The sequence below is a fragment of the Podarcis pityusensis genome, assembly GCF_964106645.2.
Source record: "Podarcis pityusensis genome assembly, chromosome: 1".
Taxonomy (NCBI): domain Eukaryota; kingdom Metazoa; phylum Chordata; class Lepidosauria; order Squamata; family Lacertidae; genus Podarcis; species Podarcis pityusensis.
The window spans coordinates 128,408,747-128,434,779 of NC_138028.1; the positions used below are offsets into that span (position 1 = coordinate 128,408,747).

The window sequence follows — 26,033 nt, forward strand, 5'->3', positions numbered from 1 at the left end:
GATTGCAGCCAATATGATTAGAAACCCTCAAAATTACATAATTATGGGTGTATTTGCCACTGCTACATTTGGCTGCTTACAAAAGAGGAGGCACCTGAATCTTTATCATAATTTACAAATTATATATTCCTTCGCAGCAGCCATGTGTATTACGATGGATGTTTGAAGAAGAGACATGAAGACCCATGTTTCATCAATCCTTACAGCATTTAGATGGGGGTGTCGATAGGCATTTTGATCCCCTTGTTTTCTTTTTTATCTCAGAAAAAAACAATAAATATTTCAAGTATTAGGAGCACAATTCTTCCCTGTGTCGGCACCAATGAGGTAAAGCATCATGCCACATGTATTTGTTATTGATTTTGAAACAAATAAACTTAATAATTAAAGCACAGTGCGTGCTAAGAATAGGTTGTGCAGGGAAGCAAATTTAGAATTTGGAACTCAAAAGACATATACACAGACACAGCACTGTCACAGTATATTAGCCTCTGACTAATACTTGTTTGCCTTTTAAATAGCTTCAGACATAAATCACGGAGGTCAAACTTTGACAGGACTACTGTATTGCTGGAGGATGTATACAGAAGAGAGATGCAGGGCTTCAAAACTCACCCACAGTCAGTTATGTTAACAAGATGATCAGTGCTTCCCCCAGGGGGTACTCAAGGGTATGTAGTACCTGCACCTATTTTTTGGGTTGTTAAAAAGTGTGGCAATTACTGTAACAACTTCATGATGAGTACGACACCTATTTTTCGGGGGGCGGGGGGGGGAGCACTAAAGATTAGAAAGCTGGAACAAATAACAATAATAAAACAAAACAGCCCCTTTATGTATTTTCAGAAGCCCTGCTTTTATACTCCTGTTACAAAAACAAAGGCTTGTGATGCATTTGTACATTATATGCAATGCAAAAGCCTCTAGCATTTTAAACAAAGGCAACTGTAATCCAAAAGGAGCTAAAATAGCCTTATAGACCCAAGCTGCTCTCACTGACACACACACACACACACACACACACACACACACAGAGGGAGAAAGAGAGAGAGAGGCTTGACAACAGATTCCACTGAGGTCATCCAGAAAGGAGAAAGAGACTATTATTTCCATTCTGGAAGGAAGCAGAAAGGAGAGAAAAAAAGTGGGGAGCTGACTAATAGCATGGAGTAGTGGTTAAGTGTGGATGGACTAGGACCTGAGACTGGGAAGCTACAATTTGAATCCTGACTTGACCATGAAACTCACAAGTTGGCCTTGGGCCAATCACTGCCTCTCAGTCTAACCTACCACACAAGGTAGTTGCAGGGATTAAACGAGGAAACGGAGACACATGCATGCCGCCTTGAGCTCCTTGGGTCAAAAGGTGGGATATAAATGCAATGAACAAGAAATAAACAAATAGCCAATGACTGACTAGGCGGACTCCTATACTTAAGGTAAAGGGACCCCTGAACATTAGGTCCAGTCACGGACAACTCTGGGGTTGCAGCGCTCATCTTGCTTTATTGGCCAAGGGAGCCGGCATACAGCTTACGGGTCATGTGGTCAGCATGACTAAGCCGCTTCTGGCAAACCACAGCAGCGCACGGAAACGCCGTTTACCTTCCCGCCGGAGCGGTATCTATTTATCTACAGTGGTACCTCTGGTTACGTACTTAATTCGTTCCAGAGGTCCGTTCTTAACCTGAAACTGTTCTTAACCTGAGGTACCACTTTAGCTAATGGGGTCTCCAGCTGCTGCCACGCCACCAGAGCATGATTTCTGTTCTCATCCTGAAGCAAAGTTCTTAACCCGAGGTATTATTTCTGTGTTAGTGGAGTCTGTATCCTGAAGCGTATGTAACCCGAGGTACCACTGTACTTGCACTTTGATGTGCTTTCGAACTGCTAGGTTGGCAGGAGCAGGGACCGAGCAACAGGAGCGCCACCCGTGTCCCTTATACTCCTATACTTAAAGGTAAAGGTAAAGGGACCACTGACCATTAGGTCCAGTCGTGACCGACTCTGGGGTTGTGGTGCTCATCTCGCTTTATTGGCCGAGGGAGCCGGTTTACAGCTTCCAGGTCATGTGGCCAGCATGACTGGCGAACCAGAGCAGCGCACGGAAACGCCGTTTACCTTCCCGCCAGAGCGGTACCTATTTATCTACTTGCACTTTGACGTGCTTTCGAACTGCTAGGTGGGCAGGAGCAGGGACCGAGCAACGGGAGCTCACCCCATTGCGGGTATTTGAACCACCGACCTTCTGATCTATTCCTTGGCTCTGTGGTTTAACCCACAGCGCCACCCGCGTCCCTTACACTCCTATACTTAGGGGAGGGCAATAAACACCAACAGATGCTGCTCTGTGCTTGGTGTTTGGGCACCACTGTCCTCCAAGAAAGGGCATCTGCTGCATTACCTCCCCCAGTCTCTTTTTCTTTTGGGCAAATTATGGATATTTCTCGGTGGGAAGGAGGGGGGTAAAAAAAAGAAAAGAAGGAAGCGAGAAGAGTCTGTTCAAGCGAAGGAAGTCTCAGGTGAGAGAAAGGGGAGGAGAAAGGAAGGAAGGATGGAGGAGAGAAAGACAGAAAGAGAGAGAGAGAGAAAGAAAGGAGAGAGCGAGGCACAGCAGGGCTGACAACATTGGGGAGGAGAAAGGGGGAGCGAGGCGGGGTAAGATGCTCCCGCTCCCCCGGGGTAATATCCCCACAGGGTTCCTAGCACTTACTTCGGAGTAAACATGCACAACGTCCGGCTGTAGGAAGGAAGAAGGAAGGAAGGGCTGACTTGGGAGAAATGGAGGCTAAATAGGAGGAAGAAGGGAGATGGCCAGGGGGACCAGGGATGAGGGGGCAAATGCAGCGCTTGCCATGCCGTCTCTTTCCCCCCCACTTGCCCCCTTACCAGCTCCAGGCTTGGGCTCCTTTCCAGCCCCCTCGCTCCGGCCACAGGCGACAATTGTGCAGCCGCCTCCTCAGCTCCCTCTTTCGGAGCGCCGGCGCCCAAGTGGAGCAACGTGCGGGGGGGGGGGGAGGAGGAGCGGGAGGCGGCCACAAACTCGGTCACAAGATGGAGGCGGAAAGCACCGTTCGGCCTCAGCGGCGGCGGCAGCTGCCCCCGGCCGCCTTTCAAACTACGCTTCCCGTCATGCAACGGTGGAGAAAGGGGGCGTTCCTATCGCTCCCCGCCGCGAAACCTCCCTCCGCCTGAGGAGAAATGCTGCCGCGGTGCACTTCGGGACTGGTAGTCCCGCGGCGGGCGGGCGGCAACCCTGAGTTCACTCGCAGGCCGCGTTCACGGAGGGGGGCGGGGCCTACAGTTCGTGTCGCCTCAGGCTGGCCGAGGGAGGCGGGCGAGGGGCTGAGGTGATTCCCCCCCCCCCGGTTTGTCTGAGGAGAAACGCTGCGCTGCTCGCGGTCTCTTTGGCAACGGGCGGCAGCCTCTGTTTCTGGGCTCCCTGGGGGTGGGGGGCGGCGGCCCGAGCCTGACAGACGGTGTGAGGTGGGCGCGGGCGGAGGGAGGCGAGGCGAGCGGGGAAGGACCGACCCCCCCGCCCGGGTCAGGACAAGTTTGGGTCTCCTCAGGAGTAAGGCCCGCTGGGCCCGGCGGGGCTTGCTTCCAGGTAAAAAAGCGCGCGCGCGCGCGGCGGCGCCGTAGTAGCTACCAGGTTCGGTTCGGTTGCAAAAAAGGGACCGTTATTATCGTTTCGATTATATGTTTATTTTTGTGTTGCAGCGGGGGGGGGGGGGCGGGGTTGCCCCGCGTTGTCGCCTCTCTCTCTCTCCGCGGCGGGGAGAAAATAGATCCTTGCTCATGCAAACATAACACTTCCACTGACCCTGAACTTTTTGCAACACTTTTGGGTGTGTGTGAAGGCCCCGCTCCGTTTCCATATCGTGAGGGTGGCGGGGTTAAATAATAATAATAATAATAATAATATTTTAAAAGCATTTATTAATTTTCCAATAAGAACATCCAATTAACATATCAAATCAAATCTAATAAAAATAAATAACTTTTAAAAAGTCCAGTTGTCTTCCAAATTGTAATAATTTTTTGTTTTGGCTTCCCACGGTCTGAATTCCAAAGCGCTTTCAATATCATAGTCCTGCCTCTCATCATCATCATCAGTGTTTTTCATATTTCCATATCGCGATTTTATCCTCCACGTTTTGTCTCTGGCTCTGTGATCCTAATTCATGTCAGAAAACAGATACTTTTTTTTCTATGGAGTGCAGATTTGTCCATATATTGTACTCTTTTAGCTGTTTTTGTTTTTCATCGCACCACTTCATTTAATTGCATCCATTCCAGACTTCTGTCCAGCTCTTTATTATTAATAATAATTTTTTAAAAAATTATACCCCGCCCTCCCCAGCCAAGACCGGGCTCAGGGCGGCTAACACCAGGTATAAAAACAATGGATTAAAATACAACTTAAAAACAAGATTAAAATACAACATTAAAATACAGCCTCATTTCAGTAGAAATTCAAATCCAGGAAGGATGGGAAGGTAGGACTGCAGAGGAGCTGCCACCTTTGTTCTGGCAAAATACGGGGAGGGGCAGTTGGGGGGGAGGGCGATTCCCCCCTAATAATAATAATAATAATAATCTGGTGCTAAAGTGACTTCAAATTAATCCATTACAAGCAAGAATGTTACTGGCCCAAAAATGGAAAAAGGAAGTCCCAGTGAAAGAAGAATGGATACAAAAACCTATGGAAAATGCAGAAGTTGTGAAACTTACTGGAAAAATAAGAAATCAAGACAAACTTTTTATAAAAGAATGGAAATGGTTTATTGAGTACAAACGACTGTAAACAGATAAGGACATGGGCAGGATTATTGTAATAACCTGCAGTTTTATAAGAGCATGCAGAAAGAGGGCGAAGGAAGTCGAGTTTTGAAATGTTATAGTGGTTGTGAAATTACTGACATGTATAAAATTGAAAATCATAAATAGAAATGAAAGAAAAACACACACAAAGCAATCCATTGCAATCTATTGCAGCCCAACAGGATGGCCCCTCAGGAATTTGTCACACAGAGAGAGTGAGTTTGTAAATCTGTCTGTGTTTGGCTACCCAGAGCTTAAATGCATCACCTTTCACACACCCTTTCAAACACATGTATTCCAGAGGATCCCTAGCCTGGGGGAGAGAGAGAGGGGACAAAACTATCAGTACAGGACAATCCTGTATATACGACAGGTGGCAACTGTATGCACAAGGCTACAAAGGAGGGAACTTACTGACTTATTCCAGATCAGCCTAACTGCAATCTCTCTGGAGTAAATTAGCGTTTCAACGGGGCACATAATGTTTCTATATCCCATATGCAGCCAGATTTTGTGCATGCTGCTTGGAAAGTTAGCTGCATTCAAGCCTATACGTTTAAGTATTTAAGTAAGACTTTAAGCCTGTACAGTGCATATAAGCAGGACTTGTAGCAGCTCTTTCTTCTTTGCAGCATGGAAATTGCTAGGTAAATAATTGTTTGGAGGGTCCAAGCCAGTTCCATAAATATTATTTCAGTATTTAACAAGCATTTGATTTTTTATCAGTATTTTAAACGTGTTGGGTTCCCCCCCCCATGTAAACTGCTTAGAGGTTTTTAAGTACCGTATTTTTCGCCCTATAGGACGCACCGTCCCATAAGGCGCACCTAGTTTTTTGGGGGGGAAATAAAGGAAATTTTTTTTATTTCCCCCCCAGGCGTGGGGCTGCGGTGGGGTAAGCCCGAGCTTCCCCCGACCCCAGCCCCCAGAACAGGCAACTCTCCGCAAGCCATGGGAGCCCAGCGCCGGGCTCCCGTGCCTTGTGGAGAGCTGCGCGAAGTCTGGGCTCAGCGCGCCCAGGCTTCAGCATGCAGGCAACTCTCCGCAAGACGCGGGAGCCCAGCACGGGCTCCCACGGCTTGCAGAGATCTGCGCGAAGCCTGGAGAGCGAGAAGGGTCGGTGCGCTCCGACCCCTCTTGCTCTCCAGGCTTCAGCGAAAACCTGCATTCGCCCCATAGGACGCACACACATTTCCCCTTCATTTTTGGAGGGGAAAAAGTGTGTCCTATAGAGCGAAAAATACGGTACATAAGAAAAGCCTTGCTGGATCAAACCAATGTGGCATCCTGTTACCACAGTGCTTTAGTTGAGATTCCTGCATTGCAGGGGGTTGGGCTAGATGACCCTTGGGGTCCCTTCCAACTACATAATTCTATGGTCAGCCAGAACCCCATGGGAAGCCCCAAAACACGGCTTAAGTGCAACAGCAGTCTCCTCACTTGTGTTTTCCAGTAAGTGGTGTTCAGAGACATACCACCTCCACTACTGGTGGCAGCCAAGAATATTTAATTCTAACCTGACCAGCCATATGTAAAGCTGACTATGGGAGGAGCCTTATGAGAGTTTCATTTGTACATTGTTTATAGTCCAGACCTTCAGTGTGCTCAAGTCTGCATACATGGTCAAAGGGAAGAAGAAAGACATCTTTGTTTGGTTACTGTTTGGGCTGAATGTAAACTTTATTTTGATATTCTTTTTCAGGGTAAATGGGTTTGCATGACATTTTCCATGAACTAAGGCAGTTCCATGTCTTGTTTGGTAAGCACATAATTTATTTTGACTTGCTTCCATTTTGTTTGGACTCTTCAATAACGTATCACAATGTTTGTAGCATGTTGCAGGTATACATCTGGTTTGTGTGCTTTAACAAACAAAAAATTAAACAGCACAAAATAACTTTCCCATTACTACCTTTGGTTGCTTCACATTTCACTAAACATGCTAATTTTGAGAACTACAAAGTGAGAATGGGAAATGTGAGTTCTTCAAGTGTTTTCCATAGAGGGCACAACTCAGGCCTGCTCTGCTTCACTTTTATATGGGATATTCTTTGGGTTTTAAGAATGGGCTACTATGGATTCAATGTCTGCTTTTATATCTGCGCCTAAACATAGTGGCCCAAGTTTTGGCTCAAAAGCACACAGCTGCCAGGCTTCATTCAATACTGAAGACCTATAGGGAGATCTCTATTCTGTGATTGTATACAATTCCCAGTTCAACAAGGATTTGAGGCATCCCAGGTGTGCCTGTTTTTCGCATCATGCATATAATGTTCTCATTCAACTGGCAGCCTGCACCCCCCCCCTTTAATTTGAACTTTGCCGAGCTGTAGATAATGTGGTAAGGAAAAGATCCAACATAAAATCATGTTATATCAACCGGATATACTGAAGGTTATTGTGTGGGTTGTTGTTGGTTTTTTTAATGTGGGGCTTTTCTGGGTACCATCTATTGCCACACACCCTACTTCCATTGGCAAGTTTCTTCTTGGTTGGCTGCTGTTGGGACCAGTCTTAACACCCATGTCCTTTTAATTTTTTTCAACTTGTTGCTTTGTGCAAGTGTGGACTACTGTACTGGAAAGACTTGTATCGTAAAAATAAAAAATTGGCTGTGTACACAGCCTATAGTGGACCTCAGGTTTCTGGGACTCAGGGAAGGTGGGGAAGCACTAGCTGAGGGGAGGGGACAACAACATAGTATGTGCATGGGAAACACTGAGATAGCATTCAGTTGAAAGCACTCATGTGGACAAAGATGCACATAAGTGCCCATGGAAAAATTGGATCTGAGTGACCCACACACAGTAACACTTTGGTGTATACACAGCCTATATGGACCATTGTTCAAAGAAGAGCCGAAGACTGCAATACAGTTGTACCTCGGAAGTCGAACAGAATCCGTTCTGGAAGTTTGTTCAACTTCCGAAACATTCGACTTCCAAATCATGGCTTTTGATTGGCTGCAGTAAGCTCCTGCAGCCAATCAGAATCCCTGTCGGATGTTTGGCTTCCAAAAGAACATTTGAAAATCAGAACACACACTTCCGATTTTCGATCATTCAGCAGCTGGAACATTGGATTCCCAAGGCATTCGGGAGCCAAGGTACGACTGTAGATTATTTGGAGAAATGATATTTGGTCATGATTTTTCAAAATGGTGTTAATTGTCCAGAGATTCTGGATAGTCTGGGGTAGGTTTTTACTTTATTACTGTTTTATGAGGTTCCAGCTGCCCATCATTATAGGCCACCTGGTAACAAAGCTGTTAAAATATAATGGAGGGAACATTTATTGACTGTTATTCTTTTCAAGGACTGTTCCTGTATTCTACGGACACAAATTGAATCCATTGGAGCAGAAAAGCAATCAGAAGGCAGCAGCACTCAAGACTTGGTAAGAGAAAATGTGTATTAACTTGACCTGTTTCACTAGTGTTAGTCCTAGTAAAATTATGTCTGCATTCTTGAAGCAGAGCTCGCACCATTTATTTTCTGCTGTCTTTGTTATGTTTCCAAATGGAAACACTTGGTACCTCTGTTCTCAGCAGAGAATAGTCATCAGCCCAGCAATAAGAAATAAGAGCCGGTTCCTCAGAGTGTTTTTGAGACAATTACATAGAGAGGCATATCCATTATAGATATATCTGAATTAAGGAGAGCCACATTACTGCGATTCAGAATCCCTCACAGGGCTCCCGTCGCTAGCTAAGCCAAGCAGAGTTTTCTGCATGCAACATGAGAAATTTTCCCTTCCACAGCTGAGAATTTCTGGTGGACCATAGCAAGAGTACATAATTTGGATTGTGGAACCAGTTAATTTCTCTGCTTTGGTTTTATAGTGCTGCTGTTCCATGAGTTAGAATCATAGGATTGTAGAGCTGGAAGGGACCACGGCTCATCTAGTCTAACACTCTGCAATGCAGGAATCTTTCACCCAACCTGGGGCTCAGACTCACAACCCTGAGATTAAGAATCTCATGATCTACCAACTGGGCTATCTAGTTTTCCCAGTACACCGCTTTGCATATGTTTCTGGGAAAAGCAATTTATACATTTTTAAAATAAAATATATTAATTTGGCTGCATTTGCAAGTAGCAGCACATAAGTAACACTGTAATGCTTGATGGACGGAAAGACACTAAGTCAAGCAGCACATGGTATTGTAACTTGGCACAGTTCCTGAATATAATAGAAGTGGAAATACAATGGAAAAACATGGTATATGGTTTTTACTGTCTGATATAGTAGGAAATGCAGTATTTAATTTTCTTACTCTTATTTCTCATATGCTGTGTGGGATGAAGTCTCCTTTATGACATCTATAGTAACTAATTCACCCTCTGACACCAAAAGCAATGGCAATAGAAAAAGACTTTGTCATGCTTCTGGAAGATGTATAGGCTGGCAGATCTGCAAGATTAACATGAAGTTACACTGTTCACTGCAATTTTATACAATAAAAGAGTGTGTGTGTGTGTGTGTGTGTGTGTGCATCTTTTTTTCTATTCAGACAGATGAACCTGCTTTATATTGGGGACAATTGGCTCAAAGAGGAGATGAAGAAATATCATGGTCCTCGGATGTATCCCATTATGATATCCAGGTGGAAATAGGTAACTGACTAGTTTGTAATCAGGGACGCAGGTGGCGCTGTGGGTAAAACCTCAGCGCCTAGGACTTGCTGATCGCAAGGTCGGCGGTTCGAATCCCCGCGGCGAGGTGAGCTCCCGTCGTTCGGTCCCAGCTCCTGCCCACCTAGCAGTTCGAAAGCACCCCTAAGTGCAAGTAGATAAATAGGTACTGCTTTATAGCGGGAAGGTAAACGGCGTTTCCGTGTGCGGCGCTGGTGCTGGCTCGCCAGATGCCGCTTAGTCACGCTGGCCACGTGACCCAGAAGTGTCTCCGGACAGCGCTGGCTCCCGGCCTCTTGAGCGAGATGAGCGCGCAACCCTAGAGTCGGACACGACTGGCCCGTACGGGCAGGGGTACCTAGTTTGTAATCTGAAATAAGCTATTTCCTATTTTTATAATTGAAAGGGCTTTTACTCCATTCTTCAGCTGAAAAAAGGCTTATAGGGAGGGTGATTTACAAGTACCTTATCTTCCTACCTTGTCTGGTTGAAAGATCTTTAGAAAACTGGACGGTATTGTTTCCTGGTGTGAAAATCCAGTGTTTTGCCAATGTTTGGCCAATACATTTGAGTCATACAACATTTTTAATTGATCTTAGTATTTGCTTGTTCTGTTCCATCTAGCTCCATCTGACTGCTTGTTTTCTTTGCGATTAAAATATCAGGCATCAATGCCCTTTTGAAACATAGTAGTTGCAGTGGTGTAAGTGATGACTTCCTCTTCCAAAGATGCTGCAGACTGCTATCCTGTTCTCTCTGTCTCTTAGCCAGGGAATGCCTCTAGCCCCTTCTTTTTACCTGAGGGAGGTGCAAGTTTGCATTGTCCTCTGATGAAAATCTATTCATTGCCATGTGGGAAGGTTCATGGGAATGTTCTCATTTTGAAGCAGCGCAACACAAGTGCCTTTGCGTTTTAACGGCCAGCCCAATGTTAGTTGCTGCCAATGGTTACTCTGGGACTGATGGGAGGGTACCACTAGTGGCACCGTGAGGCAGAAGCCTATTTTTAAATTGATTTGAATTGTTTTTCTTATTCAATCCCCAGTTTGCTCTTCTGCCAACACTTTCTTTTAATCAGTGCCTAAATGTTTTTCACATGTTGTGTATACACTGTCCATTGCTGCGCTTTCCTGTATGCAACCTAAAGAGTATTGCTATCCTTTTGAGGATATTCCCAAATGCAGCATTACGACTGGAAGCAAGTCTTCCCTCTGTAGAAGCTCGGTCCTGGCAAAGAACTCTTAATTATTGGCTCCGTCTAAATCTAAATCCACCTGGTCTACTTCCCTTAGTGACACAAGACCCCCATAAAAGTGTGTGGTCTAAAATTGTGCAAGAAAAATTCCTCTCCTGCGAACTCCACCCACATCAGCTTCTCACGATGGGCTTTATTAAAGCAAAAAGGCTAATTGGACAGCGTCTGAAGGATTTAGTGCAACAGAACAATCTGGCCATTATAAAGAAACTCTGTCCTTGGTATGCCTCCCCCCCCCCCAGTTTGATTCCCTGGCACCATATTTGTATAAATTAACTATCCCAAAATACAGACGTGCCTTCACACTGGCCAGATTGGATGTGATGCCGTCTGCCGTACTTGAGGGCAGATACCAAAAGATTCCAACTGAGAAACGACTCTGCCCATGTGGAGATGGCAATATGGAAACAGTGGCTCATGTTCTCCTGTCCTGTCCCCTATATAAAGGTCTGAGGAATGAGATCATCACCCCATTCTTACTTACCATCCCAAGCCGCCCATCTGCGGCCATATTGTTCTTTCTTTTATCGGATCAAAATGATCAGACAACAGCAAAGGTTGCTAGGTTTATCGAGGGTGCAGTGAGATTAAGGACCACTATCTGAACGATAATCTTGGTCATCTGATTGTCCCTTTTACCTATTGTTGTTTTTTTAATTGTAAATATTGCTTGTTTTATGTTGCTATGGCAGTTGGCTAATGCAAATAAAGTTTATCTATCTATCTATCTTTTGAAGATACCAATCTTTGTCATTTAGCACTCAGCTTGACCTTGTAAAAATGGTTTGACGGCACTTGGTAGCTGTTCCTTGAGAGCCAGTGTGGTGTAGTGGTTAAGAGCGGTAGTCTCGTAATCTGGGGAACCGGATTCGCGTCTCTGCTCCTCTACATGCAGCTGCTGGGTGACCTTGGGCCAGTCACACTTCTTTGAAGTCTCTCAGCCCCACTCACCTCACAGAGTGTTTGTTGTGGGGGAGGAAGGGAAAGGAGAATGTTAGCCGCTTTGAGACTCCTGAAGGCGAGTGAAAGGCGGGATATCAAATCCAAACTCTTCTTCTTCTTCTTCTGATAAATTAGCTCCTAGACATAGAATCTATTCCAAAACCCTGTGATAGTTGAGCTAAGTCAAAGCCAGACTTGCAGCAGTGTCTTTTTTGGTTGCTCAGATTAGCTCTTTCCTTATGTGCAGTCTCAGAACAGCTTTTTCTTCATAATCTGTCAGCATTTGCCTTGAATATTGGGATTGTACGAATGCTAAATGATAAAGCAGTAACTAAGAAACATTTCAAAGTTGTTAAAGTGATCAACTTCTGTTTTGCTAATAGGAAGGGGATGCAGCAACTTAACTTCAATCTACCTCGCGCGTCATATCCCTACAGGAACACTGGTGGCTGTAAGGATTACAGATCTGGAAAGATGTTCTGAAGAACACTTGAAAGCTTTACAAGTAAAACAGAAGTTTTAACATTTTATATATTTATGAAGTTAAACATGTAAAAGGAGAGGTGATTTTTAAACTTTATACAAAGTGCTTAAAAATGAAGACCCTTTGAAGTTGCCAGGTTATTAAAAAGAAAAGTACTTCTAGATATGCTAATAATTCCAGAAAACTTGTGATTAGATGCAGGGACAGCTTTCTCAAATTGCATCTCTGGCATTGTGCAACAATCCAAAAATCTATTCATTTCTGATTCAGGGATTGTCTTCAGAGTAGCAGTAGGCTGTGGCTAAGGGTTTATGGACTGTTCCATTGCCCTTTTAAATAATTAAAACATGTATTCTTTCATCTAGAATGAGGTGGTTTTATCCCATTCCTTTCGACACCCCAATATCATGACTCTTTGGGCAGTGTTCACTGCTGGAAGCTGGCTTTGGGTTATTTCTCCTTTCATGGCCTACTGTAAGTATTCTGTTGAGGAAAGCTACACATTAACTGAATTATCTCTGTAGGGGCTCATTAAGGATTGTGTCCACTGCATTGCAAATGGACTTCCACTCATGCAGCAGGACTCTCATTTTGTCTCTTCATCCCTGCAGTCCACCCCCCACCCCAAATCCACTCCAGAGGATCTTCCAACCCTCTGAAGCAGATTTTGAGGGTCCATGAGGTGCTCCAGGAAGCAGGAGAGAATGGGAAATTTATGTTGTGACAGTGGGAATCTATTCTGCTCATGCAGTTGCAGTTTTGAATGCAACTGTGTTTAGTTTACATATCATGCATTTGAGCTATCAAACTTAAGAGCAGCTTGCTCGTTTATTGAAAAGTACATACATTGCTTAATATTTTTAAAGCCTGTACCTTTTGCAGGTTGACAAGATGTAAGTCAAGGATGGGATAGACCAGCTGTGGGGAACCTCCTGCCTTGCAGTCCTTATTAGGCCCAGTATGGTTTCCAGCTTGGCCCACAAGGCCATTTCTTCCAAAGCATATGTGATATCAGGAGTAGGGTAGGCAAGGACCTTGTTCCTTTGTAGCATATGGGAGCTTAATGTGAGCTCCCAGTTTTTCTGCAAGTGCCTTGTCTGTAGGCCAAACTGTGCCTGTAAACAGACTTATCAGTGGTTACCATAAGCCCTTTGAACTTTGACAGCACCACAGGGCAATGGAATTACGAATCTGGCCCATTGGCCAGATTCAGTTCTCTACACATGAGGCAGCTTCTTCCTTTAATGCCTGCTTCTTTTAAGCAGTGGGACTACCTCAATAAAGAGGAAAGAGAGAAATTGGCTGTTTTGTAAAAAGCTGTATCATTCAGGTCTGCTCTTGAGTCCACAGGCAAATTCTTGTGTGGCAATTTTTTAGGGGCAGCACTGATCAATACAAAAAGAGCATTTCCAATATCCTTCATAATATGCAAAATTGTTCCTTGAACCTACATAGTTGTACACTATGTAGCAGCGGGATCAGATTTATGTGTTACACCTTTCTGAATTATGACAGGAAATGTCAACTCTGCTTTCATTGCATAAATAATGTTTTGACTTGCTAGCAAGTTACATGCACCTTTTCTAGGTTCAGCCAGCCATCTACTGAGGACTTACTTTCCTGAAGGCATGAGTGAAGTGTTGATAGGAAATATCCTGTTTGGAGCAATCAGCGGGTTAAACTACATGCACCAACATGGCTACATTCACAGGTAATATGTAGAGAGGTTTTTAAGAAAATGACAGGCGATTGGGACCAAGGGTAAATAGGAAGACCAGAGTCCCTGTTCTATTTGGGGGACTTGAGATTTTTGAAACTGTTGAGTTGGCACAAGGCACTCTTTGCTCTGTGGTGACCATATCTTCATGCACCATCGTTCAGTGAGAGCTGGCATTATAGTATTCCTACACTGCAGTACACAAAACACAGTGTACATCTCCATTATGCATGATACACTCGCTTTCTTATGCGACGCAGGGTAATCACTCTTCATATGAACAATCCTGTATAATGTGTGTTAGAATCTTGTTTTTCTCTTTAATCCAACTAAACCATCACTTGTTATGTCTTTCAGAAGTATTAAAGCTAGCCATATACTGATTTCAGGGGATGGCCTGGTGTATCTTTCTGGATTAAACCATCTTTGCAGCCTAGTGAGCAGTGGAAAACGGTTAAAAGCTGTGTATGACTTCCCCCAGTTCAGTGCATCAATGCTTCCCTGGCTGAGTCCTGAGCTACTGAGACAGGTCAGTATATGATGCAGTTCACTGTGGCTGAGCAGTCGTGCAGAAAATACGTATTGGCACAGATTGCATCTAAGAAATGTCTATAAAGAATTCTAATTGTGCATTATAAAAGCTAATATTAATTACTTAATGTCCTCCTATTTATTATTAACATTTGACATCTCAGTGTTCTATATAACACTATAATTAAATACATGCATTTCACATTATTTGAAAAGTTATGGATAATGTGAAAGGCATGCCTTTAAATTGTTGTAGCCCTATAATTTATGTTGAAATGTGAAATGATTTTTGCCAATTATTACTGAAATTAAGTGGAATGGTTTCGCACATCCATACATGATGAAATGCTACCTCTTAATCAACCATATCTTCCTTGTAGGAGCTGCAACAATTATTCTAACTCCTAAATTTTTGTAAATATTTCCATCCCTCTCAATTCCTCACATTATTGGGAGGAATGCTGGAGTAAACTAGAACCATTAAGCTGGAGGTCTGATTTCTGTCTACTTCTATAGTTATTACTTGAGATTTTAAAGAACATTAAATGGTCAGGCCTTAGTAGAATATCAAGGATTATATAATGATGAATGGGAAATTAGAAACTTGGGTCTAAGCATACAGCTATATCTGGCTTGGCATGACATGTACTTATATTACCAAGTTAACTATTACCAAGTTCTTAACGGATCTTGTTTGAGTGACCCAGATGAATAATTTACACACACCTACATATATATGCAGGAACTAATACCACAGATTACATGACAGTGGCTTTCATTACGGAAGTAGTCTCCTAGTCCACACAGCATGTAGGCTCCCAGAAAGGAGATTGTGGCCTCTTTGCTCCTTCCCAGTCATTTTGCTGCTGCACAGCTTGTTCCAGTTTAGCTTAGCATCTCTTCCAAACCTAGGCTTGTGGTTTAGCTCTCTCTAGACTAACCATAAGCCTTAACCAAGATTTGTCCTATGATTGACAGCTCATGGTTTGTTCATGAGTCTAGGTTCAAACATGTTTTAGCATGGCACAGGAGCAAAATGACTAGGGAGGAAGTGATCTCTTCTGTAGTCAGTACATTTGCACTAAGTCTTACCGCAACTTGAAAACCAGGCCAATATTTTCCCTGTTGCAGTTAGTGATCACCAGCCTCTTTGTCTTGGCTTAACCCTATAAAGTACAACCCTTTCTCCCAGTTTAAACCACATCAAGTGGGTTCTTACTTCGTGATAAACCTATGAAATGCAGCCTGGCAGAACTGGCACATAAATTTATTTCTAGCTTCTTACAGGTTTCAGGTATTTCAGTTTAAATATGATTAACCTTGGTACCGATTTTCAGTATAAAACGGCACTGAAGACCATAGCTGTATTTTATGGTGTTGATATTCCATTTTGCACATGAAGCCATTTGAAAGGAAGCTAAAGGTTGTATTATGAACTTGTTAAATGCAGCAAATACCATTTTTGTGAAGGAAAAATAGTGCAGTTGTGTTAAAACCAGTACTATACTCGAAGGGCATAACATTGTGTGCTTCAGGGCTTGAATGTAGCAACAGGCTTATTTTTATTTATAGGGTATCTTTTTTCAAAGAAGAAAAACAACTTTTTATAGTTGAATATGCATGTTTATTTCAATTCATAGCACATTGGCATGTATTCAGCAGTTATCAATGCAATCTCTTCTTCCATAGGATATGTATGGCTATAATGTGAAGTCTGACATCTATAGTGTGGGCATTACAGCATGTGAACTAGCTAATGGGCATGTACCTTTTCAGGATATACCTCGGACGCAGGTAAGGCACAAAACTCTTCAACTTCTGATCGATAACAATGTCACGAAAAGAGAGGTGACAATTTTGAGGATCTCGAACACCTAGCTACCTAATGCAATAAGACTTCCTCTGTTGTGATATTTCTAAAATGTATGTGTTTCAGCACATTTGCAAACATCAAAATGCAGCCTTTCTGGTGCTCTATTTTTAAAAAATGTTGCAAAGTGGTTCCGAAATGTTTACCTATTCAGGAAGCATTGTTTTGAATAGTGTTTGTGCCAAGTTTGTTACATGTTCCCTGACTGTCCAGTCTAAGAAGCATTGCCCTCACTCTGATTGGATTGTTTGCTCTTAGCTGGCTGTGTAGCTTTGTGACACTCTAATATAGATAATTGATTGGATTCAGAAGCAACATGAGATAGGGGAGTGGCAGTGAACAGCTTTCATAAAAGGTGCACATTTTAGAATCATGCCCCCCCCCCCAATATTTTCACCCCTACTGTAAGTACCCCTACTGACCCAGAAATTAAACAGGTGTACATTTGAGGTGTACAGGTAGGGCTAAGACAGTCAACGGACATTTTCTTTCAGATGCTGCTGCAGAAGCTGAAAGGTCCCTCTTATTGTCCTTGGGCTATAAATACTTTTCCGCGTGGTGAATCCAGGATAAAAAATTCTCGATCAGGGATTGACTCTGGAATTGGTGAAAGTATGACACACACAATGACAAGTGAGAGATTGCAGACTCCACCAAAAACTTTCTCCCCGGCTTTCCATAACTTGATAGAACTCTGTTTGCAACAGGACCCAGAGAAAAGGTAAGGCTGTTAGAATTTAGTTGCTGCAGTTAATATTTGTATGGGGTTCAAAGAGCTTTCTAATTACTTGAAAACCTTATTTTATACATGAGCTCGAAGTTATCAAGAACTTCCCTCTGTATATTTCACATAGATGCAGTACATAAATGTATATTTTGTTCACTCACAGTGCAAATAGATATGTAATTTTTGGTGTGGATGCACCTAAAACTTTTAGTTGATTGGTAAGTGGGCAATATGGTCACACTTTCCTTGCGTTTTAAAAGCTATTTTGGAAAATGTCAAAATGGCCTTTTCTAACCTAAGTATAGCTATATATTTAATCAGTTCAAGAGGCAGTTAATTAATTAAATTCTACAGTCAGTTGATAGTCCCAATTTTAAAATATCCACATACGAGGAGCCGGAAGCTACACTTTTTGCAGGGTTTATGTTATTTTGAAAATGAGCAATTTTAACAAGTGGGGAGCTTACTTAAAATGGAATGCCTATGCTTGATTTTTCTTTCTATTGACTGACCCTGTAACAGGCAACAAGAGAAGGGGAGGTTATTACAGTACTAGCTAACTCCATTGGCAAAGCTTAAAATATCTAAGTTCTGTTTTTCTTCCTGGGATCTAGGCCATCAGCAAGAGGTCTCCTGTCACATGCTTTTTTCAAGCAGGTGAGCTTGTTACAAATTATTAGATGTGTAAATTGCAGCTAAAGACCAAGGCTTTGATCGAGAAAATATTCGTGAACTGGGTACACAAGCTGCTCATAGCTGAACATGGCTGAAACTGTGGTGCCTATAGCTGGAAGGCAATGTATCTGGAGCAGTTTGATTGCAATTGGAGAACTACCGCAGGTGGGATTTGTGCACAATATGCTTGCAGAAGGGACACAATACAATTGCTTCTTGTACTACGTGGTAGACAGTGTTCTCATCAGCGATGGGGAATATCTGGCTGCAGGTGCTACAAATGAGCGAGGAACCTCTGGCCCTCAAATGTTCTCCACCCCTTTCTAGTGTCACTAATTCATTGAGCCTGGTTACTGATAGTTGCATGCCCTGAGAAAGTAAACCAGAGCTTTAGAATCTGAATTCTGTGCCTGTTGCAAGTTAATGAGCCTATGCAAATAAATTCACAATGGCTTTGGCATATTTGAAGGTAAAGGGGTAAAGGGGACCCCTGACCATTAGGTCCAGTCGTGACCGACTCTGGGGATGCGGCACTCATCTCGCTTTATTGGCCGAGGGAGCAGGCGTACAGCTTCCGGGTCATGTGGCCAGCATGACTAAGCCGCTTCTGGCGAACCAGAGCAGCACACGGAAACGCCGTTTACCTTCCCGCCAGAGCGGTACCTATTTATCTACTTGCACTTAGATGTGCTTTCGAACTGCTAGGTTGGCAGGAGCAGGGACCGAGCAACGGGAGCTCACCCCGTCGCGGGGATTCGAACCACCGACCTTCTGATCGGCAAGTCCTAGGCTCTGTGGTTTAACCCACAGCGATACCCACGTCCAAGTTCACTATTCCAAATCACTGTGTTCTCTCATTTCAGGTAAAAGAACAAACAAAGGGTTCTTTACTTTCACTGCTGCCTCCTGCCGTCCAACATGTCCAGCCACAGGTGCCAACAGTGTGTTCAGCAGCCATCTGTAAGACTGGATGCATTTTGCCAAATGAGAGAGAGGTGTACTGGGAATTCTAAAGATACTAAACCATACCTCTGATATCTCTCTCTAGGAAAAAATAATGTGATTTTTGTCGCTGCTTTTTCCTTTTCGTGTTCAAAATACAAATATTAGTTATATACTTGAAAATGTTAAAAATTTTGTGCCAATACTTTATATGAGGGAAATTCTTCCAAAGTGGTACTACAGAATGCAGTAACCCTCACTTCTTGAATTACCATAAACGTCTACACTTTCTCAAGCATCTCCCTTCCATTCTTACAACTGAACTGCAATGGTGCATATTTTAGCCTGGTATGGCATGTCTGATATATCTATGCCTTTACTGCCTCAGAAGTGTTAATCTAAAATACTATTTCCCTTCTCTCAGCTTGTGTGTGCGTGTGTGTATGTGTGTGTACTGTTCATCACATATATAAACTTCTTTAAAGTAATGCCTATTCCTACTTTAAAAAATTGGTGTGCAAACCATTGTGAGCTTTGCATGCCACCTACCCTCCAACATTTGTTGGTGTAGCCATTAACTGAGGCCTGGAGAACAGCTGTGATCTTTAATGCAAGGTATCTTGTTAACAAAACCTAACCAAGGGAGAATAATTTGCATAACAGCAGTAAAACAGGAGTTTGAAACTACTTGATTATATTATTTATAAAGAGATTGCTTAATAGACCCGCAGCTCTAATTGGAATGGCACTGCCTTGGGCTCACATCTCACTAGCCTTTAAAAAGGCAACATCTCAAGTTGAATACTGTTGCACCAGCGAGGAAAAGGAATCTATGTGGCATACAGAAGACCCACTGAATGGAAGCATGGCTTTAATACTATGGCAATACAGTGGTGCCTCGCAAGACGAAATTAATCCGTTCCGCGAGTGTCTTCGTCTAGCGGTTTTTTCGTCTTGCGAAGCAACCCTATTAGCGGCTTAACGGATTAGCGCTATTAGCGGTTTAGCAGCTATTAAAGGCTTATCGGCTTAGCGGATTAGCTGCTAAAAGGCTATTAAAGGCTTAGCGGCTTAGATAAAGGGGGGGGAAAGCGGGGAAAAAATCTCAAGACTCGCAAGACATTTTCGTCTTGCGAAGCAAGCCCATAGGGAAATTTGTCCTGCGAAGCAACTCAGAAACGGAAAACCCTTTCGTCTAGCGGGTTTTCCGTCTTGCGAGGCATTCGTCTTGCGGGGCACCACTGTACATGACTGTTGGAGGTATACTGCTGCAAACACTATTCTAGGAAGCAAAAGATGCTTAAATGAGATGGGACATGCCTTGCATTTTGTCCTCTTTGTTGTGCCTTTCATTGAGACAGGAAAGAATTCCCAATTACAAACAAGAAGCAGCAATATAAAGGCCAGACTGACAAGAAAGAGACCACTTTCTATTCTTGTTGCTCTAGTACTGTGAATGACTGACTGAACATGACCTTAACCAAAATTCTTGCTTTTTGTACAGCATATAATTTTGGGGACAGGGTTTTTAATACTGAGATATTTACAACTATATTTTATTAATGCACATTTTATTTGATCATGTAAAATAGACCTTAGCTTAATTTTTTTTAAAAAAGTGTAACCTCACAAAGTTATATCAGATGTGATGTTATTAGCATCACAATTGTTCTTTTAAATAGGAAACTACTGAAGTAATTTTTATGTGTTTGCGATCTCTTGCCATCTCAACTCTGACAGATGTAACTGGAATAAAATGTACTTATTTCAAGAAAGCTCTTCAGTCATGCTTCTTCTGGTGGTATTTTTACTTCATACTTATGTCAGCTAAAATTACTTTTGAGACCAAATATCAAATTTAAACAATTAAATATGTAATAATGCACTAGTTTTTTTTAAAACTACTACATTATTACATATTTAATTGGTTAAAAAAAAACCTACTTGCATGACACTTATTTCCTACAGATTTGTCAAGATATATACGATTGCCACCAGTGCCACTGTGAGGATAAAAACTGCTATTTAATTCGCTGGCAAAATGTTAAATGTAACAAATAAGCAAACTGTGCAGAAAGAATATAGTTCCTAACCCCACTTATTTGGGGGAGCAGCCCACTTAATTCAGTGGGATTTACTTCTGAGTAGCCGGTGTTATGTTTGGGAACAAATCCCATGGAATTCAGTGGAGTTTAGTATCAAATCGACATGTGTAAGAAATATGCTTTCAGAACTGTGTAGACACTTCACCCTGGCAGTAAATTTGCTTTAACTAGATAAAAAGACTAGGTTAATGGGTCTGAGAATACAGGGCATCATGGGTTGATTCTGCAACTCATAGGCAGCACCATCCAATTAAGGATGATTCTAAGGAGAGTTCTGTTGAGTGGACACAATGGGTTCTAGGCTTTTCAGCCACTCTATCACAGGCAGAATGAGAACTCGGAGCAGTGTGTGGTGGTCTGCAGTCAAATTCTAGCAGCAGGCAGTTAATGCTAAAAGGGAAGTTAGCTCAGTTGGTTAGAGAAAGGATTGATTTTATTTCTAATAAATATATGCATTTGCCTCTGCACCCATGCTCAGTGTGCATCTGAGGGGACAGAGCCAAGTGAGAAACTGCAGCTGCCTGCCCTCCATGTTTCCAAGATCTTCCTGAATTCCATTCCTCTGCATATCTTTTGAGGGCAGAGCTGGCAAGCAGGGTCTATTCATTCTAAAACCAAGAGACGGTGTGGCAGCAGTGATTCCCACCCCCCTTTTGCCAAGATGACATCATCTAGCCATCACAATACTGTGCCACTGAGAAAAAGCAAGGAATTGCTGCTGCAACGGCTGGGCTTGACCCGAAAGGATTAGGCTAGGCATCTTCAACAGCATCATACTGTGTGTAGTAGGGAGTTGCAGTAGACATAATGGGTTGTCTTTTTTTTTAAAAAAAGTTTCAATTATTAAAAGTTGAACATCATAAAGGCAAATCTATCGTTTTTCAGGTCTTTTCCAGCAATCACCTAAGCACATTTCATCAAGAGATGAAACACTGCATTCTGTATTAAAGTAACACCAGTAGGGAATTGTGAAGTAAGCATTAGAGGAAGGTCTGTAGCTCAGAGGCAAACACTTTGCATACAGATTGTCCCAATTCATCTCCAAGTAAGACACCCTGAGCTACTGCAAGCCAGTGTATGCAGCAGGGCTGAGGAACCTCCGGCCCACCAGCTTAATTAGGCCTGGCACAGGTCCCAATCTGGCCTGCAAGACTGTTTCCTGCAAACAACGTTCACCTGCCTCACATCTGACGTGTGAGGCAGCTATAGGTGCAACTCCAAAGGGAAGACTGGTAGAGTCCATTTTGGTTTCTCTGCTTCTCATTTTTCCAATGTTCAAGTTCACTTCTCCACTGCTTCATATCAGTTGCTTTCTTTTTAAAAGAAATTCCTAAAATTCATCAGAATCCCAAGTGCAAACTTTTCCTAATATAAACCTTTTTACCTAAGGCACAATTTTACAAGATGCATTTCCCTAATACTTATTATGTTCCCTAGTACAATGCATTTGGTGTGTTTTCGTGAATGCACGCTTATGCACACACTGTACCTTATTTGTGTTTTTGTACACATTACTTGGCTGGAGAAGTGTATTTTCAAAATTCAGTGAAGTGCAAATTTGGCAGGATGTCTTTCATTTCGCATATTGTTTTAAAAAGAGCTAACTAGGTAGATTCACTTTTAAATACAAATAGATTCAAATTTCTGTGCCACTCCTAGCTTAACGTCAGCTCCCAGTTGTTCTGTTGCAAGTTTATCAGAGCTGATAGGAAGCCCTACTTGAGATCAGCTGCACTAGGGAGTTTCTTCATCGGAATACCCTGATGCAGTTGGCGGGGGGAGCTTGCCATCAGCACTGTTCCATCCTAGAGGAAGCTCCTTTTTAGGGAAGTCATAGAATCATAGATTTGGAAAGGACCACGAGAGTCATCTAATCCAGCTCCTGGCAATGCAGGAATCTTTTGCCCAAAGTGGGGATCAAACCTGAGCCCCTTTATTCATTTGCAGGCAGTTTTGATTCACATTGTGTCTGGAAACAGGTGATTGACAGGTGGGTGGCATTGCTCACTTGTCAAATTTGCCGAGGCCATCGTGGCATATTTTACACATGCACGCACACACACGCGTGCGCGCGCGCACACACACACACACACACACACAGAGAAATATATGGATCAATGATATTTGACTTGATATAAGGCAGCTTCCTATCTACAATAATTTTAAAATATCCTTAAACTTTCTTTAAAAATGTATATACAAAGAGGGTTTTATTTTTCATAATAGCTGGGGGAAAGTAAGAACATACATACGTAGCTGGTTTACACAGAGGTTGTTTCCATTCATCCATTATTTGGGGGTCTTGCGTTCTGCCTCAATATATTTTGGAGAATCCTAAGTACAACTTCCAGTTGATCAGGTGTCATTTTTAAGATCTGTTCTTGATTGTTAAGCATCTCCGTTATTGAACCCGCTTGATTTCTTGGCGTCTCGACAGCAGAGAGATAGGATCTGGGTGAATCTCTGTTTATGAGAGTCGTAGAACTTGGAGCAGGAGTTGGCCTTCCCTGGCTGGAGCTGCCTTCTGGGACTCTTCCTAAATCAAGAAGAGCTCTTTCTACGGCTTTTTCAAGATGCCTGTAAGCTTCCATGTCGATATCATCTGGGCCCGCAATGTTCTGAATATCAAAATGAAAGCAAAGAGTTATTTTATGTATGTGTATAATTATGACAAACTTCACTGTAAGACAATGGGAGCTGCATCCCACTCACTTCCCCTTCTCCTCCTCTTCCCTACCCATAAATTGGCTGATTTAGAGGGGGCGCAGGAGAAAGGAGAGAGGGCGGAAGTCCCATTAGGTAAGCAGAAGTCTTGTTGACAATGCTGGATTACAACCCAAAGTTTTCATTCATCAGCGCTCAGTGGTTGGCTTATCAAACAATCAAATTTGCACTGTTCTCTTGTCTCTTTGCATGCCTAAGCCTTACTTTATTTCATTTAACGAACTCATGCCGCTGTTAGTATCTGGGTCAGGTTAGTATCTGTTGTCTTCTAATTAATCAGCTAAATACTAGTGGTTGCTGTTCTATTTCCTTCCCCATATTAGCAATTGGCTGAAGTGCTGTGACCGATACGCCAAACATTCTAAGCACTCGGATGGCAATGCACAGGTGCAAGTTCTTGGTTTGTCTAAAAGATAAAGGTAAAGGGACACCTGACCATAAGGTCCAGTCACTGACGACTATGGGGTTGCGGCGCTCATTTCGCTTTATTGGCCAAGGGAGCCGGCGTACAGCTACTGGGTCATGTGGCCAGCATGACTAAGCCACTTCTGGTGAACCAGAGCAATGCACGGAAACGCGGTTTACCTTCCCGCCGGAGCGGTACCTATTTATCTACTTGCACTTTGACGTGCTTTCGAACTGCTAGGTTGGCAGGAGCAGGGACCGAGCAACGGGGGCTCACCCCATCGCGGGGATTCGAACCGCCGACCTTATGATCAGCAAGCCCTAGGCTCTGTGGTTTAACCCACAGCATCACCCGCATCCCTTCTTGGTTTGCCTAGGGAAACCCTAAACAGGTTCTAGAGTGGGGGGGGGGGGACCTGTGACCTGCAGGCCAAACTTGATGTCATACAGGACATTGGGCATGGAACAGGTAAATGTGGGTCTTCAAGGAACCATCAGGAGCTTAAAGTGAGCTCTCAACTTTTGCTGGAAGAAGGTGAGCTTCCAACCACCCAGAAGCCAAGGAATAGTGGGACCATGCTTTGCCCATGGAGGGGGAAGTGGCTTTTATCTCATGGAAAAAACTTCTCCCTCCCAGGGCTATTCTTTAAAGCCCCCTGACATCGCAGGTGGAAAAAAGATGGAAAGGGGGAAGCATAGGGAATCTATGGATTCCCAACAAATGACTCTGTGCTTCTTCCCACCTCTGACACCCAAGGTGGAAAGGAGAATGAGGAGGCTTGCAAAGTATAGCGGTGGCAACGCCCCTTGTGCTGTGGTTCCCAGCCTTGGAACCTTGCCCGTTCCAATCGTGATCTCATACTGACATTGTGTGACTGATGGGTGGGTTGTTCCACCCACCTGAAAAGTTGGCCCTTGGGCAGAGCGGGGCAGAGAGAGGTTCTCCACCTTTCCTGGAGACGGAGACCTAGATGCTGTTGGCAGGGGATTGCAATGCCTGTAGGGATGCTGGTATGGCTGGGAACTGGAGTTGGAAGCGAGGTCAAAAGATGCAGAACGTGCAGAGGCAAGATGATGTGTATTGCTTTTGTGGCATCTTGTGTTTTACTGCACCTGTGCATATTGCTGTAAAGGTAAAGGGACCCCTGACCATTAGGTCCAGTCGTGGCGCTCATCTCGCTTTATTGGCCGAGGGAGCCGGCGTACAGCTTCCGGGTCATGTGGCCAGCATGACTAAGCCGCTTCTGGCGAAACCAGAGCAGCGCACGGAAACACCGTTTACCTTCCTGCCGGAGCGGTACCTATTTATCTACTTGCACTTTGATATGCTTTTGAACTGCTAGGTTGGCAGGAGCAGGGACCGAACAACGGGAGCTCACCCCGTCGCAGGGATTCGAACAGCCAACCTTCTGATCGGCAAGTCCTAGGCTCTGTGGTTTAACCCACAGCGCCACCCACGTCCCACGTCCCTTTTATTTACATACTGCTGTACACCACCTCAATTTTGTAAGTGGGTGGCTTATACATACTGTTGCAAACAAAGGAATAACATTTAAGGAACGAACGCCGTGTGCTGAGAAGCAGTAAAAAAGAAGAGAAAGTATGGTGCTAAGGGTAACGTGGGGCCAAGGATGTGTATGTACTCTGTGTCAGGTTTAGAAGGGCAGAAATGGCCAAGCTTCACATTACAGTGGTACCTCTGGTTACATACTTAATTCGTTCCGGAGGTCCGTTCTTAACCTGAAACTGTTCTTAACCTGAAGCACCACTTTAGCTAATGGGGCCTCCCACTGCTGCCGCGTGATTTCTGTTCTCATCCTGAAGCAAAGTTCTTAACCCGAGGTACTATTTCTGGGTTAGCGGCGTCTGTAACCTGAAGTGTATGTAACCCGAGGTACCACTGTACACTGCTTTGCTTTGTGTGGTGCTATTCTGATACAGCAACTGATCAGGACTGCAACCGCTGTGCGGGGAAAGGGTTTACGGCTTTCTCGCACATGCTGTGGTCCTGATGAAAATCCTCTTCCGATAAGTTCCTACTGACAGCTTCCATCCCAGGCCAAATAGCAGGGGCTTTTTGTGAGCAGGGTGGGGTAGGGACTTTTATCAGGACTGGCAAGGGAGAGAAGGGTTAGAAAACTCTCCCCACCCCAACTGCTACTCCTGAAAAGCAGTACAGTCTCTGAAAACAATCATTT

The 26,033-nt window shown here is 43.6% G+C and overlaps 3 protein-coding genes across 9 annotated transcripts in view; 1 reads left to right on the top strand and 2 right to left on the bottom strand.

Moving 5' to 3' along the window:
* Positions 1-3,092, bottom strand: part of TRAK2 (trafficking kinesin protein 2) — a 44,581-nt gene extending 41,489 nt beyond the window's left edge. For all 3 annotated transcript variants that reach the window (XM_081016426.1, XM_081016424.1, XM_081016425.1), the window contains exon 1: positions 2,890-3,092. The gene's annotated coding sequence lies outside the window, so the exon portion shown is untranslated. The remainder of the gene's footprint in view (positions 1-2,889) is intronic.
* Positions 3,093-3,245: 153 nt separating this feature from the next.
* STRADB (STE20 related adaptor beta) lies at positions 3,246-18,899 on the top strand. 2 transcript variants are annotated; one of them, XM_081018197.1, is made up of 12 exons: positions 3,249-3,607; positions 6,527-6,583; positions 8,140-8,220; positions 9,338-9,440; positions 12,039-12,160; positions 12,505-12,613; positions 13,727-13,850; positions 14,214-14,385; positions 16,077-16,181; positions 16,752-16,978; positions 17,599-17,641; positions 18,523-18,899. In XM_081018197.1, exons 2-12 carry the CDS (start codon positions 6,572-6,574, stop codon positions 18,670-18,672), a joined length of 1,248 nt encoding a protein of 415 aa, XP_080874323.1. In that variant the 5' UTR covers positions 3,249-3,607; positions 6,527-6,571; the 3' UTR covers positions 18,673-18,899. The 2 variants fall into 2 exon arrangements, with proteins under 2 accessions (XP_080874324.1, XP_080874323.1); XM_081018198.1 differs by lacking the exons at positions 12,039-12,160; positions 12,505-12,613 and having other exon boundaries at positions 3,246-3,607.
* A 4,000-nt stretch (positions 18,900-22,899) lies between these two features.
* C2CD6 (C2 calcium dependent domain containing 6) overlaps positions 22,900-26,033 on the bottom strand; it is a 32,073-nt gene continuing 28,939 nt past the window's right edge. For 3 of the 4 annotated variants that reach the window (XM_081015484.1, XM_081015485.1, XM_081015486.1), the window contains one exon: positions 22,900-23,324. In XM_081015484.1, coding sequence (XP_080871610.1) covers positions 22,989-23,324 — 336 coding nt within the window. In that variant the 3' untranslated portion in view covers positions 22,900-22,988. The remainder of the gene's footprint in view (positions 23,325-26,033) is intronic. The other variant, XR_013989264.1, reaches the window with a different exon arrangement.

What these genes read in the sequence shown, in the direction of transcription:
- STRADB (XM_081018197.1), top strand. An exon ending in GCAGCAGCACTCAAGACTTG is followed by an intron (nt 8,221 to 9,337) that starts GTAAGAGAAAAT and finishes TTTTCTATTCAG; the next exon opens with ACAGATGAACCTGCTTTATA. An exon ending in AACACTTGAAAGCTTTACAA is followed by an intron (nt 12,161 to 12,504) that starts GTAAAACAGAAG and finishes TCTTTCATCTAG; the next exon opens with AATGAGGTGGTTTTATCCCA.